This window comes from Zeus faber (assembly GCF_960531495.2).
Source record: "Zeus faber genome assembly, chromosome: 9".
In the NCBI taxonomy this organism is placed as follows: Eukaryota; Metazoa; Chordata; class Actinopteri; order Zeiformes; family Zeidae; genus Zeus; species Zeus faber.
In genome coordinates, this window is record NC_137197.1 from 101,467 (window position 1) to 118,658 (window position 17,192).

Here is a 17,192-nt window from a genome sequence, read left to right on the forward strand (position 1 = left end):
AAGGCTCCTATTTGGGAGATAACCCACCCGGAGCATGTATACCGAGCCGTATGGTTTTAACCATTGAGCAAGGGGGGAGTGGTAAGGAGAATTAAAAAGCAAGGATACTGGTCTCCATATTTTCAGTCAATGGTAGATGCGTGTCTGGCTGAATGTGAAGTATGTGCCCAAAACAACATGTGAAAAGCCATCACTACACCATTAGGACATATTCCAACACCAGAAGGACCTTTTGGACACTTACAGATGGATTGAGAATGAGGACACAACCTTACCGTCCACCTCTGCCAAGCATCCTTCTTGCTAATGTCCAGTCCCTGGAGAACAAGATGGATGAACTTCGAGCAAGGATTCAATTCCAGCGAGACACGAGGAACTGTTGCGTCCTCTGCCTGACGGAAACATGGCTGAACCCACTGGTGCCGGATGAAGCCATACGTCCAGCCGAGGCCTTCTCCGTGTTCCGCGGCGACAGAACGGGAGAGTCGGGGAAATCCAAAGGTGGAGGCGTCTGCCTAATGGTAAACAACCGCTGGTGTAACGCCAACAACACCAAATTCCTCTCCCACTCCTGCTCGCCGAACCTGGAACAGCTGACCATACTATGCCGTCCATTTTATCTCCCCCGGGAATTCAGCACGGTCATCATTACAGCCGTTTATATCCCACCGCAAGCGGACACCGACGCAGCTCTGTCGGTTCTGTACGATGTGTTGTGCGGATTTCAGAACAGACATCCCGACGCGGCTGTGGTGGTGACTGGGGACTTTAACAGGGCCAACCTGAAAAAAGTTCTGCCGAATTTCCACCAACACATCACGTGTGCCACCAGGGGAGACAGAACTCTGGACCATTGTTACACTCCTTACAAGAACGGATACAGACCGTCTGGCTCCCTGCTTTCGGGAAATCAGATCACGCCGCGATCTCGCTGCTTCCTGTTTACAGGCCTCTGATCGCGCGGGATCTGGTGATGACGAAGGAAGTGAAGCGGTGGACGGACCAATCAGAGGCTGCGCTTCAGGACGCTCTGACTGACGTAGACCGGGACATGTTCCAAACAAGCTCAAGTGACGTCAGCGAGTTTACGGAGGCTGTAGTAAGTTTTGTGGCTACGCTAGCGGATGAAATCGTTCCCACGGTGAAAGTTCGGATATTTCCAAACCAGAAACCATGGGTTGATAAATCCATCCGCTGCGCTCTGAACACGCGCACGGCCGCTTACAACGACGGACTTGTATCTGGCAACATGGACAACTACAAAGCGGCGTCGTACAATCTGCGGAGGGCGGTGAGGGACGCCAAACGGACGTACAGAGAGACCGTGGAGCTACAGATGGAGCGGGGGGACACAAGACGCTTGTGGGAGGGGCTGCGAACAATAACAAACTACAAGAGCAGCTCCTCCCCAGCCACGAGTGTGGACGCCTCCCTGGCCAACCAACTGAACTCCTTTTATGCGCGGTTCGAGTCTGGCAGCAGCACCGCTAGCTCACCGGCTAATTGGAGTTACCCCGCTGGGGATGAGCGCGCACTCTCAGTGTCCGTGCACGAGGTCAGGAGGGCTTTGATGCGGGTGAACACCAGGAAAGCTGCGGGCCCAGACGGCATATCTGGGCGAGTACTGAAGACCTGTTCTAACCAGCTAGCTCCGGTGTTCACCACAATATTCAACATCTCGCTGGCTGAATCAGTGGTCCCGTCCTGCTTCAAGAAGTCCACCGTCGTTCCTGTCCCGAAGATCGCCTCTCCAACCTGCCTGAATGACTACCGTCCGGTGGCCCTCACCTCGGTGGTCATGAAGTGTTTCGAGAGGCTGATTAAGGATTACATCTGCGCCTCCCTCCCCCGCACCTTGGACCCGTTGCAGTTCGCGTACCGGCAGAACAGATCCACGGATGACGCGGTCTCCCAGGTACTGCCCACCACGCTCACGCACCTGGATGGCCAGAAGGGGGCCTATGTGAGAATGCTGTTCATTGATTATAGTTCAGCTTTCAACACCATAGTTCCCACCAGACTGGCTGTCAAGTTGTTGGAGCTAGGATTGAATGCTCCGCTGTGCACCTGGATCCTGGACTTCCTCACAGGCTGCCCCCAGGTGGTCAAGGTGGGGAAGTACATGTCAAGCTCCCTCACCCTGAATACAGGATCCCCCCAGGGCTGTGTCCTCAGCCCCCTACTGTACTCCCTGTACACACATGACTGTGTGGCCAGGTCCAGCTCCAACACCATCATCAAGTTTGCTGACGACACCGTGGTCGTGGGCCTGATCACCGACTGCGATGAGAAGGCCTACCGCGAGGAGGTGGCTGACCTGTCACTCTGGTGCCAGGACAACAGCCTACACCTGAACGTCAGCAAAACCAAGGAGCTGATTGTGGACTATAGGCGTGGATCACAATCGAGGACGCACGCGCCCTTGTGGATTAATGGGACTTCTGTCGATAGGGTGAGAAGCTTCAGATATCTGGGAGTCCACATCACAGAGGACTTAACATGGACTGTTGATCCTCATCACCCCAACAACGGACTGTTTCAGCTGCTGCGGTCAGGCAAGCGCCTCGCAGTCACACAGCGAGAACAGAGAGACTGAGACGGAGTTTCTTCCCTCAAGCCATCAGAACTGTCAACGCTGACCTCACCAGGGGTCCTAACTGAGCCATGCACTAGGCTCCACTACCTACTGTACTGTATGTAGCATACTGTACCGCATACTGTATCACTGTTCAGGGTTGTTTGTGATGCCGTATAGCTGCGCCGTACTGTTGTATACTGTGCTGTATTATCCCAAACACTACTCCCTCTATTCACATTCATATGCCACTTTAATTCACATGCCACTTTAAATGCACATATCTGTATACACATAGGCATATTCCCTCTATCTATTCCATTTTATTTCAATTTATTTTTATTGTATTTTATTCTTTATATTTTTATCTTATTCTATAAGTATTCCACCTACTGTATTACGTTTTAGGAGTCAGTTAGTTGGTCTATTAGAAAGGAATTTTCTACTTTTTATTTTATTTTATTTTAAATTTTTTCCTAGGACATATTGTGTGCTATCACCGGGTGCGTTACATTACATTTCACTGCATATATGTATGGAAGTATGTATATGTATGTGACAAATAAAAAATCTTGAATCTTGAATCTTGAATCTTGAATTATGTGGATATGATTAAAAAGGTCAATGGTAAAATGTATATGCTGGTGATATTAGACAGATTCTTTAGATGGGTGGAAGCTGTTCCATCAGCAGACTTAGGAGCTGGGACAGTGATAAAATTCTGACTAGAGAAGTAATACCTAGATTTGGAATTTCAACAGAGATCAGCTCAGATAATGGATCATCATTCATACAGATGGCAGTGAAACAAGTGATGCAGCACATGAGAATAAAGCAAAGGCTTGGATGTGTGTATCACCCACAATCGCAGAGAAGGGTTGAAAGAGTGAATGGCACGTTAAAGATGAAAATGAACAAAATATGTGCAAACACAATATTAAACTGGGTGGATGCACTCCCACTAGCACTAATGAGCAACCGTATGCAAGCTACCCGAGAAACACATTTAACCCCACATGAAATGCCTACGGGTCAACCCATGCCTGTGCCTGTGTTACGTGGACCACATGAACGTCCACCGTTAGAACAGTTGCAAATGGAATTAAGAGAATATATCAGACAGCTAACTGCAACACATAAAGTGATATACCAACAGGAAAAGAACAGAGTCCCAGAACCAGAAGAGGAGGCACCTGGGGAGTGAAACCTGGAGACAGTGTCTACCTGAGAGTCCTCCGGAGACGGTGGAACAAACCAGGACGGAAGGACCCTATACAGTGGTTAGAGCAATGCCAACTGCTATTCAGGTAGAGGGAAGCACCACATGGTATCATCTTAACCATTGTACTAAGGTACCGCAAAGGGACATTAGATCAGACCATGAGAAGGAACCAGACCCGGATCCTGGGGCGCCCACAGACGGGGGGCCCTGAGGATCCCGGGGAAACTGCAGATGGAGAGCCCCCGGAAGAGCCTGCAGAAGGGGGGCCTCAGGGGGAATAAACTCTGTTTTCAGACTCTTTGCTTACTCAGGTTGCTGTTGATCAGCTGTTGAACCATGGCGAATCCTGCTGGCTCAAGGGACAAATGTGGAAGAGGCCCGAATGGGGACCTCACCACTGACAAATTGGACAACAACCTGGCCTAACAACCAAACTTCACAAAAGGAGAGTAACCATGAGACACATGGTAGCATTATACAACAAGAAAAGGTTTGGTTTGTCGAATGTTTGGTGAGCAAGGTTGTACATTTATTCCCAATAACACTTCACTTGAAGGGAGTTTTACTCTTGCCACGAATAGACTGAAGAATTGGAGAAGGGAAGTAACGGCTGCTGCGGGCAGAGGAGCCCACACATGGGATTGGTTAGAGGGAAGCATAGGAAGATGGGGAGTCATGCTTACAAAAATAGGGATAGCAACAGGAATAGGGATTGTGATAGTTGGATTAATCTTCTGTTGTTTGCTTCCAGTACTGAGAGTGTTTATTACTAAAGTGCTGATTTATCAGACATCCGTCCAGGCTAAAGTCAGGTGTAGTTTCTTTGTTGGCGATGATGTGTTGATCAAGAAGGACTCTCCGCTGACGCTGACTTGATTATAATATTGTTTATTACAAGTAAGAATAGCATCAAACCAGACTTGCCATGGAATGTCTGGGAGAGAACCGAAGTCAATGTGTTCCTTCCTGAATGGAACTAAGGAGTGTCATTTATGCTTGTCCAGAGACAACGTCGTCCATCTGATTCCAATTTATGGGTCACAGTTCACATTCCACCTCCCTCATCACCGGGGCCCCTGGCAATGGACTCTCTCTCTTGAGACCCCTGGCAACATCTGTTAGTAATTATATTATACAATGGGGGCTTTCTTGGGACGCCAAACATTCCCAGACACCTCACAGGCAGGCAACAGTTGTCATCAATCACCGTGAGAATGCTGTACCAGTGGTTGGCAAACCAGGAGAGTATGTCACAGCTGCTGGTCTCCCCTATATGGACATGGAAGACCCCTCGACTGCCCGTACCATAATCATGATTGTCTATGGCCGTTCGGAGCCAATGCTGAAGCAGCACGCAGAGCCCACAGATGGTTCTGCATATCAATGGCTGGGAAGTAACCGTTACAGGACGCCCACTGCCCAAGCCTGGCACTGCATTTGCATGGTGTTCTTAGGGCTGGTAAGGGTGGTGGAAGAGCTGTGTACAATACTGCACAGCTCAAGAAGAAAGACATCCACGAATAGAAGACATGTGTTGTGATTTTCCATGTATTGTCTGTATTTTACTTTCGGCTATATGAAGGTCTATATTTGGGAATCTTTTTCTGTTTATACCACAGAAAATATGTTTTTTCATAATCTTATCCATCATGTAAATTGTCATGGAGAAAACCCCACTCTTAGGCTCTTTAAACAAATAGGCAGCACTTGAGGTGAGTTGGATACACAGATAAGACTCTTGTCTAAGAAATAACCAGTCTGAGTGAGGTCTGCAGATTACACCGAAAACTCTTTGGTTTACAAAGAAATATATTCATTGGACTCCTCCTTGTCTTCTACTTTTCTGAGTATTCCACCATATGGAGATAATTACTTCGGACCCCACTCTTCCACTGAGAGAGGTCACAGCTCACTCAAAGTGGGCCCCTCACCCTCTGGCTTTTCAAAGGCCTCTCTGTTGAGACATGCATTCGCTCTTATTTTTCGCATAATTTGAAAGTGGAGAATCAGAGCTTGCAAACCAGGTGTCACTTGTGCAAATCAAGCAAATATATTTAAAGCTATGACTTGTTAATGACAAGGGTGTGGCAAACTGTGATTCTGAGATAATCACCTTCAAAGTTTTACCCACACTTTTGTTCATTCAGCTAGCTCCCAGAATGCAAATCTGGTTGGTGGACAAACAAAGCCACATGGCTACTTAACATCCTGGTGAATGGGGCAATCACTGTTTTGTTCTTGTGTTTTGAGGGAATGTTGAACAGCGTCATCAACACATAACTATTTTTGTTTTTAAAAAAGCTTTTAATTAACAGTAAGAATATACATGTTTTATAAAAGTGGAATTATTTTGGAGATGAAAAGTACGGAGAACACAACAAAATGTAGAATCTACCAGTAATATGAGTCTCACAAAATCTGAAATCTGAATCTGAAATCCGAAAATCACCAACCTCACTTCATCAACTTCTTCCATTGTAACAACAACGGACGGATCGTCGGTCTACTCCGGTGGTTCTTGAAAATACTAATTTCATTGTCAGAATTTAGATATAAGATTGAACACCTCCTTTAGAGATGATATTGGGTTCCATACGTACAACAAGATATTGTCTGCATACAAAGTGATTTTGTGAACAGAGTTTCCTGTTTGTATGCCTACAATATTAATGTTTTGACAGATGTCCATAATAATACAGTATGTCCAATTAACTTTGACAAATGCGTTTTCGCCATCAAAAGGGGCACTGATAGTATTTAAGTTTTTCCTTTGAGATATGCTGATGAGACTGAATAAACAGTGCATATTGCTGGTTGAGTGTCTGCCTTTGACAAAGCTTGTTTGGTCGAGGTGAATTATAAATGGAATTACTTTTTCAATTCTGTTGGTTTGTGCTTTACTTATAATCTTAAAGTCACAATTACTAAGGCTTATGGGTCTATAACTGGAGGTGAAGGCTGGGTCCTTATTGGGTTTGAGCAAAACCGAAATGAGCGGTATTCATGTGCGGAGGCATGGTGGAGGTTGACTTAATCTCTGTAATTCTAATGAATAATGGGGATATAAGTGGCCAGAAGTGTTTATAGAATTCCACTGGGTAGCCATCTGATCCAGGTGATATATTGTTGGGCATAGAGAAGAGAGTTTTCCTGAGGTCGCCTAGAGTAAGTGATTGATCTAAGGTGGTAGCCTGCTCTGTTCAAAGTTTATGAAGGTCAATGTCATCAAGGACTGAGTGAATGTTTGATATATTAGATTCATTATTCGAGTGATATAGATTATTATAAAAGTCTCTAAATATGTTATTGATGTCTTGCAGGGAGTATGTTATCCAACTCTGTGGATCTTTGATGGCTGTAATAAATGTTTTTTCTCTATCGCATTTCAATTGATTGGCAAGAAATTTAACTGATTTGTCATTGAATTCAAAATAATTTGCTCTTGTTTGTTGCATGAGGAATTGTGTCTTTTGATGGATGATATTATCAAGTTGAGATGTATTTGTTCTGATCTCATTTCGGATTTGCTCAGTGGATGAGTGGGCTTGTTGGGAGTGGAACTCCTTCAGTCGTTGTTCGAGTTTATTTTGGCATTCTTTCCTTTCTTTTTCTTGTGAGTAGAGAATAAAATAATACTACCTCTTAGACCTGCCTTAGCTGTTTCCCAGAGTAAGGATGGTGATATTTCTGGGGAGTCATTCAGTTCAATGAAGGAAGTCCATTCTCTGGAAAATAAATGGTTAAATTCTTTATCTGTCAAATGTGAGGTGTTAAACCACCACCTGCCGGGAGGGCTCCAGTTGGTTTCATTTATGAGGTCGAAACTAATCGGCTCGGGATTGGAGATTACAATAGGGTGGATTTCAAGAACTGTGATTTTGGACTTTACAGAGTTACTTGTCAAGAAAAGTCGATTCTAGAGAAACTTTGGTGTGGTGGTGAATAATATGTGTATTCTCTAGAATGTGGGTTATTTGATCGCCAACAATCCCCAAGAGCAAGATCACTCATATATTGTCCAACGAATGCCAGGATTTGTGAATATGTGACCCACCGCGTTAGGGTCATTTGGCGGCTTTTATTTGCATCATTTAAAAGTGACGAATCAGAGCTTCCAAACAAGGTGTCATTTGTGCAAATCAAGCAAATATTTTTATGCCACACCCTTGTTAATGACAAGGGTGTGGCAAACTGTGTTTCTGAGAAAATCTTATTTCTATCTTATTTTACCCACACCAGGTTCATTCAGTTAGCTCCCAGAATGCAAATGGGGGTGGTTTTATAAAAGTGGAATTATTTTGGGAGTTAAAAAGTACGGCCAACACAACAAAATGTAGAATCTATCAATATTATGAGTCTCACAAAATCTGAAATCTGAAAATCTGTCACCAACCTCAACGGACTTCATCATGTCATCGACTTCTTCCGTTGTAACAATGGAATCGTCGGTCTCCTCCGGTAGTTCTTGAATATATTTCGTTTCATCGTCACATTAAGTTTGAAATTCGCTGTTTGAAATGTTATCCAAGTCCGGAGTAATATCAGATTCAGCATCGCTGTTGTTCTCCGCGTCGCCGATGGAGTTTGTGCTGCTAACACTGACTTGGATCTATTGCACTGGTCAGATTAAGGTCCAAAATATGATTCAGAGCTTCTGCCACCGGCTTCAAGTATTCCGTAACGATACGGAGAAGAAAGATTTCACAGACAAGTGAGACCGAAACACCCCCATGCTGCTCTTCTACTGTCTGTTCACGGAAGTGATGTAGGTGCTTAACGCGAAGGGTTTTTATTTCTTCTTCTTTCACAACAGTGGCTCCGTGTGTGTAAAATTAGCACGAATTAAAGGTTGAATTAGATCTAAACGGTTTCACATTGTGACTTCATATCACATGGAATATGGATGAATGATCTTCACCTGGACGCTCGCTTAAAAGGATTCAAGATTCAAGATTCAAGATTCAAGATTTTTATTTGTCACATACATATACATACTTCCATACATATATGCAGTGAAATGTAATGCAACGCACCCGGTGATAGCACACAAGAAGTCCTAGGAAAAAGTACTAAAATAAAATAAAATAAAAAGTAGAAAATTACTTTCTAATAGACCGACTAACTGACTCCTAAAACGTAATACAGTAAGTGGAATACTTATAGAATAAGATAAAAAATATATAGAATAAAATACAATAAAAAATAAATTGAAATAAAATGGAATAGGTTGAAGGAATATGGCTATGTATATACAGATATGTGCATTTAAAGTGGCATGTGAATTAAAGTGGCATGTGAATGTGAATAGTGTGAGGTAGTGTTTGGGATAATACAGCACAGTATACAACAGTACGGCGCAGCAATACGGCATCACGAACAACCCTGAACAGTGATACAGTATGCGGTACAGTATGCTACATACAGTACAGTAGGTAGTGGAGCCTAGTGCATGGCTCAGTTAGGACCCCTGGTGAGGTCAGCATTGACAGTTCTGATGGCTTGAGGGAAGAAACTCCATCTCAGTCTCTCTGTTCTCGCTGCGTGACTGCGGAGGCGCTTGCCTGACCGCAGCAGCTGAAACAGTCCGTTGTTGGGGTGATGAGGATCCTTCATGATCCTACGGGCTCTGCTACTACACCTCCTGGTGTATAACTCCTGCAAGGGGGGGAGGGTAGTTCCAGTGGTACGTTCAGCTGAACGCACCACCCTCTGCAGGGCCCGCCTGTCCTGGGCAGTACAGTTCCCAAACCAGGCAGTGATGTTGCCTGTCAGGATGCTCTCCACTGCTCCAGAGTAGAAGGACTTGAGGATCCTCACCGAGACCCGGAATTTCCTCAGCTGCCTGAGGTGGTAGAGACGCTGCCTCGCCTTTCTCACCAGAGTGTCTGTATGAACAGTCCATGTTAAGTCCTCTGTGATGTGGACTCCCAGATATCTGAAGCTGCTCACCCTATCGACAGAAGTCCCATTAATCCACAACGGCGCGTGCGTCCTCGATTGTGATCCACGCCTAAAGTCCACAATCAGCTCCTTGGTTTTGCTGACGTTCAGGTGGAGGCTGTTGTCCTGGCACCAGAGTGACAGGTCAGCCACCTCCTCGCGGTAGGCCTTCTCATCGCAGTCGGTGATCAGGCCCACGATCACGGTGTCGTCAGCAAACTTGATGATGGTGTTGGAGCTGGACCTGGCCACACAGTCATGTGTGTACAGGGAGTACAGTAGGGGGCTGAGGACGCAGCCCTGGGGGGATCCTGTATTCAGGTTGAGGGAGCTTGACATGTACTTCCCCACCTTGACCACCTGGGGGCGGCCTGTGAGGAAGTCCAGGATCCAGGTGCACAGCGGAGCATTCAATCCTAGCTCCAACAACTTGACAGCCAGTCTGGTGGGGACGATGGTGTTGAAAGCTGAACTATAATCAATGAACAGCATTCTCACATAGGCCCCCTTCTGGCCATCCAGGTGCGTGAGCGTGGTGTGCAGTACCTGAGAGACCGCGTCATCCGTGGATCTGTTCTGCCGGTACGCAAACTGCAACGGGTCCAAGGTGCGGGGGAGGGAGGCGCAGATGTAATCCTTAATCAGCCTCTCGAAACACTTCATGACCACCGAGGTGAGGGCCACCGGACGGTAGTCATTCAGGCAGGATGGAGAGGCCATCTTCGGGACAGGAACGACGGTGGACCTCTTGAAGCAGGATGGGACCACTGATTCAGCCAGGGAGATGTTGAATATTGTGGTGAACACCGGAGCTAGCTGGTTAGCACAGGTCTTCAGTACTCGTCCAGATATGCCGTCTGGACCCGCAGCTTTCCTGGTGTTCACCCGCATCAGAGCCCTCCTGACCTCGTGCACGGACACTGAGAGTGCGCGCTCGTCCCCAGCGGTGTAGCTCCAATTAGCCGGCGAGCTAGCGGTGCTGCTGCCAGACTCGAACCGCGCATAAAAGGAGTTCAGTTGGTTGGCCAGGGAGGCGTCCGCACTCGTGGCTGGGGAGGAGCTGCTCTTGTAGTTAGTTATTGTTCGCAGCCCCTCCCACAAGCGTCTTGTGTCGTCACATGTGATGTGTTGGTGGAAATTCGGCAGAACTTTTTTCAGGTTGGCCCTGTTAAAGTCCCCAGTCACCACCACAGCCGCGTCGGGATGTCTGTTCTGAAATCCGCACAACACATCGTACAGAACCGACAGAGCTGCGTCGGTGTCCGCTTGCGGTGGGATATAAACGGCTGTAATGATGACCGTGCTGAATTCCCGGGGGAGATAAAATGGACGGCATAGTATGGTCAGCTGTTCCAGGTTCGGCGAGCAGGAGTGGGAGAGGAATTTGGTGTTGTTGGCGTTACACCAGCGGTTGTTTACCATTAGGCAGACGCCTCCACCTTTGGATTTCCCCGACTCTCCCGTTCTGTCGCCGCGGAACACGGAGAAGGCCTCGGCTGGACGTATGGCTTCATCCGGCACCAGTGGGTTCAGCCATGTTTCCGTCAGGCAGAGGACGCAACAGTTCCTCGTGTCACGCTGGAATTTAATCCTCGCTCGAAGTTCATCCATCTTGTTCTCCAGGGACTGGACGTTCGCAAGAAGGATGCTTGGCAGAGGTGGACGGTAAGGTTGCGTCCTCATTCTGACCCGAATGCCGCCTCGTTTACCTCGGTGCTTCCTCCGTGGGCCGGCTCGTGGAACAGCGACTCCATTTTTGTTGTTGTTGCGAGTGTTCCCGCGTAGGATTTCCGCCGGCCACTCTGCTCCCACGGATAAAAAGTCCCAAAGTTGTTTGTTTAGGGAATTTTTTATATCCATGAGTGCATCGCGGCCGTATGAGTTAATTGTTGATGTTTTTCTGGCGAACATTGTGATAAAAAAAGGAAAAAAATACTAAAGAGTAAGAAAGAAACCGGAGCGCCGGCGCAGGCGACCGCTAGGGGCGGCGCCACTATCGCCACTCGAAACGATCAATCGGTGTTGTTCAGTGCTGTTCTGCGTCTTGTAAGTGAAATGCATTTCACCATGTTATCTAACGGGAATATTTAACTCCACGGTTAAACATTTTTCTACTATTTTATAAATCAAACTTGGTTTTGAAAATACATTGAGATAAAAAAAAACCACAAAGTAGCACGAATCTGGAAAAATCTCATTTTCCTTCAAGAAAGGTTTTTTCAACTTATTCTACATCTTGCAGTATACAGAATAATTACCAGAATTACAAGAATACATACATAATGATCAAAATAACCAGGATAAGGTGGAGGAGTCTCGGTATAACAGACCTATAGTCTCTATAGTTTATCAACAACCAGCGATACACGTTTACCCTTGAAGTGTCTGGAATGGGTGAATGGGTGGCATCCCAAGAAAGTACCCATTGTATAATATAATTACTAACAGACGGTGCCAGGGGTCCCAAGAGAGAGAGCACATTGCCAGGGGTCCCGATGATAAGGGAGGGGGAATATGACCTGTGACCCATAGATTGGAATCAGATGGGCAACGTAGTCTCTGGACAAGCATAAAAACACACTCCCTAGTTCCATCCGGAGAGAATACTTCCGGCATTGTTCTCTCCCGGGCAAACCATGGCAATTCTGGTCTGATGCTGTTCTTTTGTAATAAACCTTTTATTTTAATCAAGTCAGCGTCAGCGGTCACTCCTTCTTCATCAACACATCAAAATCATCAAGAAACTTCACCCTTCTGCCAATTCTCCTTCAGGATGGGGTACAGCACCTTCCGCCGGTCGTTGATCTCCCGGGGGAATTGGTCGTTCATGCCCAGCGTGGTTCATTTCAGCTCCCGTCCTTTGCTTTTAACACGCTCCTTGTACTTCAAGTATTCAAACTTGGCAATGATGAAGCGGGACAGTTCCCCACGTGGTGTCCCAGTCGGTGAACGCGGTGGAAAGTAATCTTCTTCACGGTGTCCGTGGGGAGTTTCAGGGCGGTACAGAGAAAGTCTTTCACCATGTTTTCTTGGGACTGTGTTGGTCTCTGGGATCTCAGAAAAGATGAGGTTGTCCTGCATACTTCTGGATTACATATCCAGGATATTTTCTCTCATTATTTTATTTTCTTTTATTACAAGTTCCATCTCTGTTGTGAGATGCTTCACGGAGGTTTTTAGATCCGTGTTGTCTTTTTGCATCTTGGCGACCATGCGGTGCAGGAATTCAAGGCTGGCTTTGATCTTGGTAATGTCTCAGTGGAGCGAACCAAGCGTGTCCAGCTTCTTGTTAATCTCATCCAAGACACTAACCTCTACAGCACCTGGGATGAGATCATCTGTGTCTGTGGCCGACTTGGTCTTCCTTTTCACGGGATCATTGCGGTCCTGGTCATCTTCCATCACATACTCGTTTTAAAAAAAATCGATATAATCCTCAAGTTCCTCCACTTTGGTTTCGCGCAGTGTCCCCTTTTTTTAAATTTATATATATAAATATTATTGGCAATTCACTTTGTTATCTGTTGGAGTGGGTGTGTTAGTCAGTGTAGCAGGGCACCGCCATGTTGGATCTCTTCTCACTTCTGTCTTTTCTATGTTCGTAGAGAACATCTAGAGCACTAGCACTGTATGTGTATTAGATAGGAAGTATAACTGCATCTCCGGAAGTATCACAGTTGCTATGGTAATGAGGAACGGAGCAGTTTGACTGATGGATATTTAAAATATGATAATATTTACTGCTATTAATATTATCAAAATACTTAAATAGTAGGAGAAACAGACGCATAGAGATGTGTTTTTAATATTATAATACATTCAAATATTCTAAAGTGGAGTTAAGTCAAGATTCAAGAGGTTTATTCGTCACATACATATACATACTTTCATACATATATGCAGTGAAATGTAATGTCAACACACAGACACAGACAGAAACACACACACACACACACACACACACACACACACACACACACACACACTATGGCATGGTGTCGTCCAGCAGAGTGGCTTGCTGCAGTGCAGCACTGACGGCGGCCATGAGGCGGCATCTGTAGTGCGTCAGGCGTCCGTCGTAGATCAGCTGATCTGGAGGCAGCGCCTGGACTGCGGCTCTGGAAGAAAAAAAAAATGTTAATTCTGTTTTGATATTTATTCACAATTGTAGACATCCTAGATAGTGTGGAACATTTTACCATTGTGTAACATCCTAAATAGTGGGAACATCCAAGATAGTGTGGTACATCCCACCTGGTGTGAACATCCTACCTGGTGTGGAAGATCATACCTGGTATGGAACATTCTTCCTAGTGTGGAACATCCTTCCTAGTGTGGAACATCCTACCTAGTGTGGAACATCCTTCCTAGTGTGGAATTTTCTACCTAGTGTGGAACATCCTTCCTAGTGTGGAATTTTCTACCTAGTGTGGAACATCCTAGATAATGTGGAGCATCCTACCTGGTGTGGAACACCCCTGGCGTGGAACATCCTACCCAGTGTGGAACATCCTACCTGGTGTGGAAGATCCTAGATACTGTAGAACATCCTACCTAGTGTGGAACATCCTTCCCAGTGTGGAACAAACTAGTTAGTGTGGAACATCCTAGATAGTGTGGAACATCTTACCTAGTGTGGAACATCCTTCCTGCTGTGGAACATCCTACCTAGTGTGGCGCATCCTAGATAGTGTGAAACATCCTACCTGGTGTGGAACATCCTACCTGGTGTGGAACATCCTACCTGGTGTGGAACGTCCTACCTGGTGTGGAACATCCTACCGTGCGGAACATTCTAGATACTGTGGAACATCCTACCTAGTGTGAAACATCCTAAATAGTGTGGAACATCCTACCTAGTGTGGAACATCCTAGATACTGTGGAACATCCTAGATACTGTGGAACATCCTACCTAGTGTGGAACATCCTCCCTAGTGTGTATGGGAGAGATTTACTATAACATTCAATGGTAAAATAAATAAGTATTATCTCGCCTATGCTCTATGAATCAAATAAGTGTGGGGAAATATTGAATAAAGGAGATACCACTCTCCTCCAGAGCTGGTACAATCTGCCACCAATAGATATTAAAGGGTAAATGTGAGTGGCTCTGTGGAATGTGTAGAATTAACATGTTCCATATGTGAAGACACAAGCTTAGGGCTGTAAGAAGAACAAGGATCTAGTGGAAAGAGTTCCATACATTGTACCACTGGCTCTGGGCCAGGAGGAGAGCAGGGATATAGTGGGCAGATTGCCATATAAGGAGTGACTGTTAGGCCCACGGCCTCCCAGCGCCACTAGAGGCTGCTCTTGCCCCATCTGCAGCTCCCCCCTTGAGCAAATTGAGGCGAAGCGGCTCAACTCCCGGCAGGCCAGGTGGGCATTGTTCCTTGGCCTGACAAACCTGACGCCCTTTCCCGTGTGTTCGTGCCAGAGGAGAAGAAAGGGGATGCAGAACCCATCCTTCCACCCCTGTGCCTTGCCGCCACACTCACCTGGGAGATGGAGTCCCTTGTCACCCAAGCGCAGGAACACCAGCCAGACCCAGGTACCGGACCCCCTAACCACCTGTTTGTCCCTGACTCCGCACGCTCCCAGGTTCTGCAGTGGGCCCATGCCTCTCGCCTCAGCTGCCATCCCGGGATCACCCGCACCCTTGCCGTCGTCCGCTAGCGCTTCTGGTGGCCGACCCTGCTCCCTGACACCCGGTCCTTCGTCCCTGCCTGTCCCACCTGCGCCCGGTCCAAGACCTCCACCTGACCCCGTTCCGGCCTCCTCCGCCCGTTACCCATCCCGACTCGTCCTTGGACTTTGTCACCGGTCTCCCACCATCCCAGGGCAACACTACCATCCTCGCCCTGCCCAAACTACCATCGGCAAGGGAGACCGCGGACCTGCTGGTGGCTGAGGTGTTCTGGCGCCATGGCATCCCGGCAGGCGTGGTGTCAGAGAGAGGACCCCAGTTCACCTCCCAGGTCTGGCGCGCCTTCTGCTCGGCCCTGGGGACACAGGTCAGTCTCTCCTCCGGTTTCCACCCCCAGACCACCGGCCAGACGGAGACCCTCACCCTAACCCTAACCCTTACCCTAACCCTAACCCTAACCCTAACCCTAACCCTAACCAGGAGGTGGAGGCCATGCTCCGCTGCCTGATAACCACCAGCCCCACCTCCTGGAGCAACCAGCTGCCGTGGGCCAAATACGCCCACAACACCCTGGCCAATGCCTCCGCTGGCCTGTCGCCCTTCCAATGCTCTCTGGGCTACCAACCCCCGCTGTTCCCTGCCCAGGAGGTTGAGATCGCCGTACCCTCCGTCCAGGCCCTGGCCGTCGCTGCCGGAGGATGTGGAGGAGGGCCCGCTCTGCCCTACTCCAAGCCTCCGCCAGGTCCCAGCAGCAGGCCAACCGGCACCGTGCGCCCGCACCCACATACGTCCCCGGATAGATGGTATGGCTCTCCACAAAGGACTTGCCCCTCAAGGTGGACTTCCGAAAACTCGCTCCTCGGTATGTTGGTCCCTTCCCCATTGCGTCAATCATCAACCCCTGTGCCGTATACCTCCCTCTCCCTCCCTCCCTCCCTCCGTGTCCACCCCACCTTTCATGTGTCCCTGCTTAAGTTTCCAGCCCTCTCTCCCTCTCCGCCAAGATCCCACCACCCCCCCGTACCATTGACGGTCACCTGGCCTACACAGTGCGGTGCTTGCTGGATGTGCAGCACCGGGGGAGGGGCCTCCAGTACCTCGTGGACTGGGAGGGGTACGGTCCGGAGGAATGGTCCTGGGTCCCCTGGAGACAGATCCTGGATGCCTCCCTCATCCGGGATTTCAATCGGACTCGCCCTTCCGGTTCCAGATGTCCGCCAAGGGGCGTCCGTAGAGGGGGGGGTACTGTTAGGCCTACGGCCTCCCAGCGCCACTAGAGGCCGCTCTTGCCCCATCTGCAGCTCCCCCTTGAGCCAATTGCACACACCTGGGATCAATTACCTGCATCACTTCACACAGTATTTAGTCTCCAGCTTCCCAGTCATTCTTTGCCAGACCGTCAACTAGCTTGGATGGTAGCTCAGGCGGTAGAGCTGGTGGTCTAGTGATCTAAAGGTTGCTGGTTTGATCCCAGGCTCCTCCTCCTAGCATGCTGTAGTGTCATTGGCACGGTGGCGCAGTGCATTGCACTGCTGCCTCACAGCAAGAAGGTCCTGGGTTCGATTCACGCCTGGGGCGCTGTTGGCACCGTGCTCCGGTGGGTTATCTCCCTAATAGGAGCCTTTCTGTGTGGAGTTTGCATGTTCTCCCCGTGCTCACATGGGGTTTCCTCCACCTCACGTCAGTAAGGACCCCCCTCAAAAACATGCACCCATCATTGTCTGACCAGCGATGGACACTTATCACCTGGTCCCCGGGCGCGTCCACGTATGCTGCCCACTGCTCCTGGCTGTGCCCCCGGAGGAAG

At 47.9% G+C, this 17,192-nt stretch overlaps 1 protein-coding gene across 2 annotated transcripts in view; it reads right to left on the reverse strand.

Moving 5' to 3' along the window:
• Positions 1–13,577: 13,577 nt before the first annotated feature.
• The window catches only part of LOC307235202 (uncharacterized protein), a 32,544-nt gene continuing 28,929 nt past the window's right edge, over positions 13,578–17,192 (reverse strand). For both annotated transcript variants that reach the window (XM_080007225.1, XM_080007226.1), the window contains exon 9: positions 13,578–13,855. In XM_080007225.1, coding sequence (XP_079863351.1) covers positions 13,723–13,855 — 133 coding nt within the window. In that variant the 3' untranslated portion in view covers positions 13,578–13,722. The remainder of the gene's footprint in view (positions 13,856–17,192) is intronic.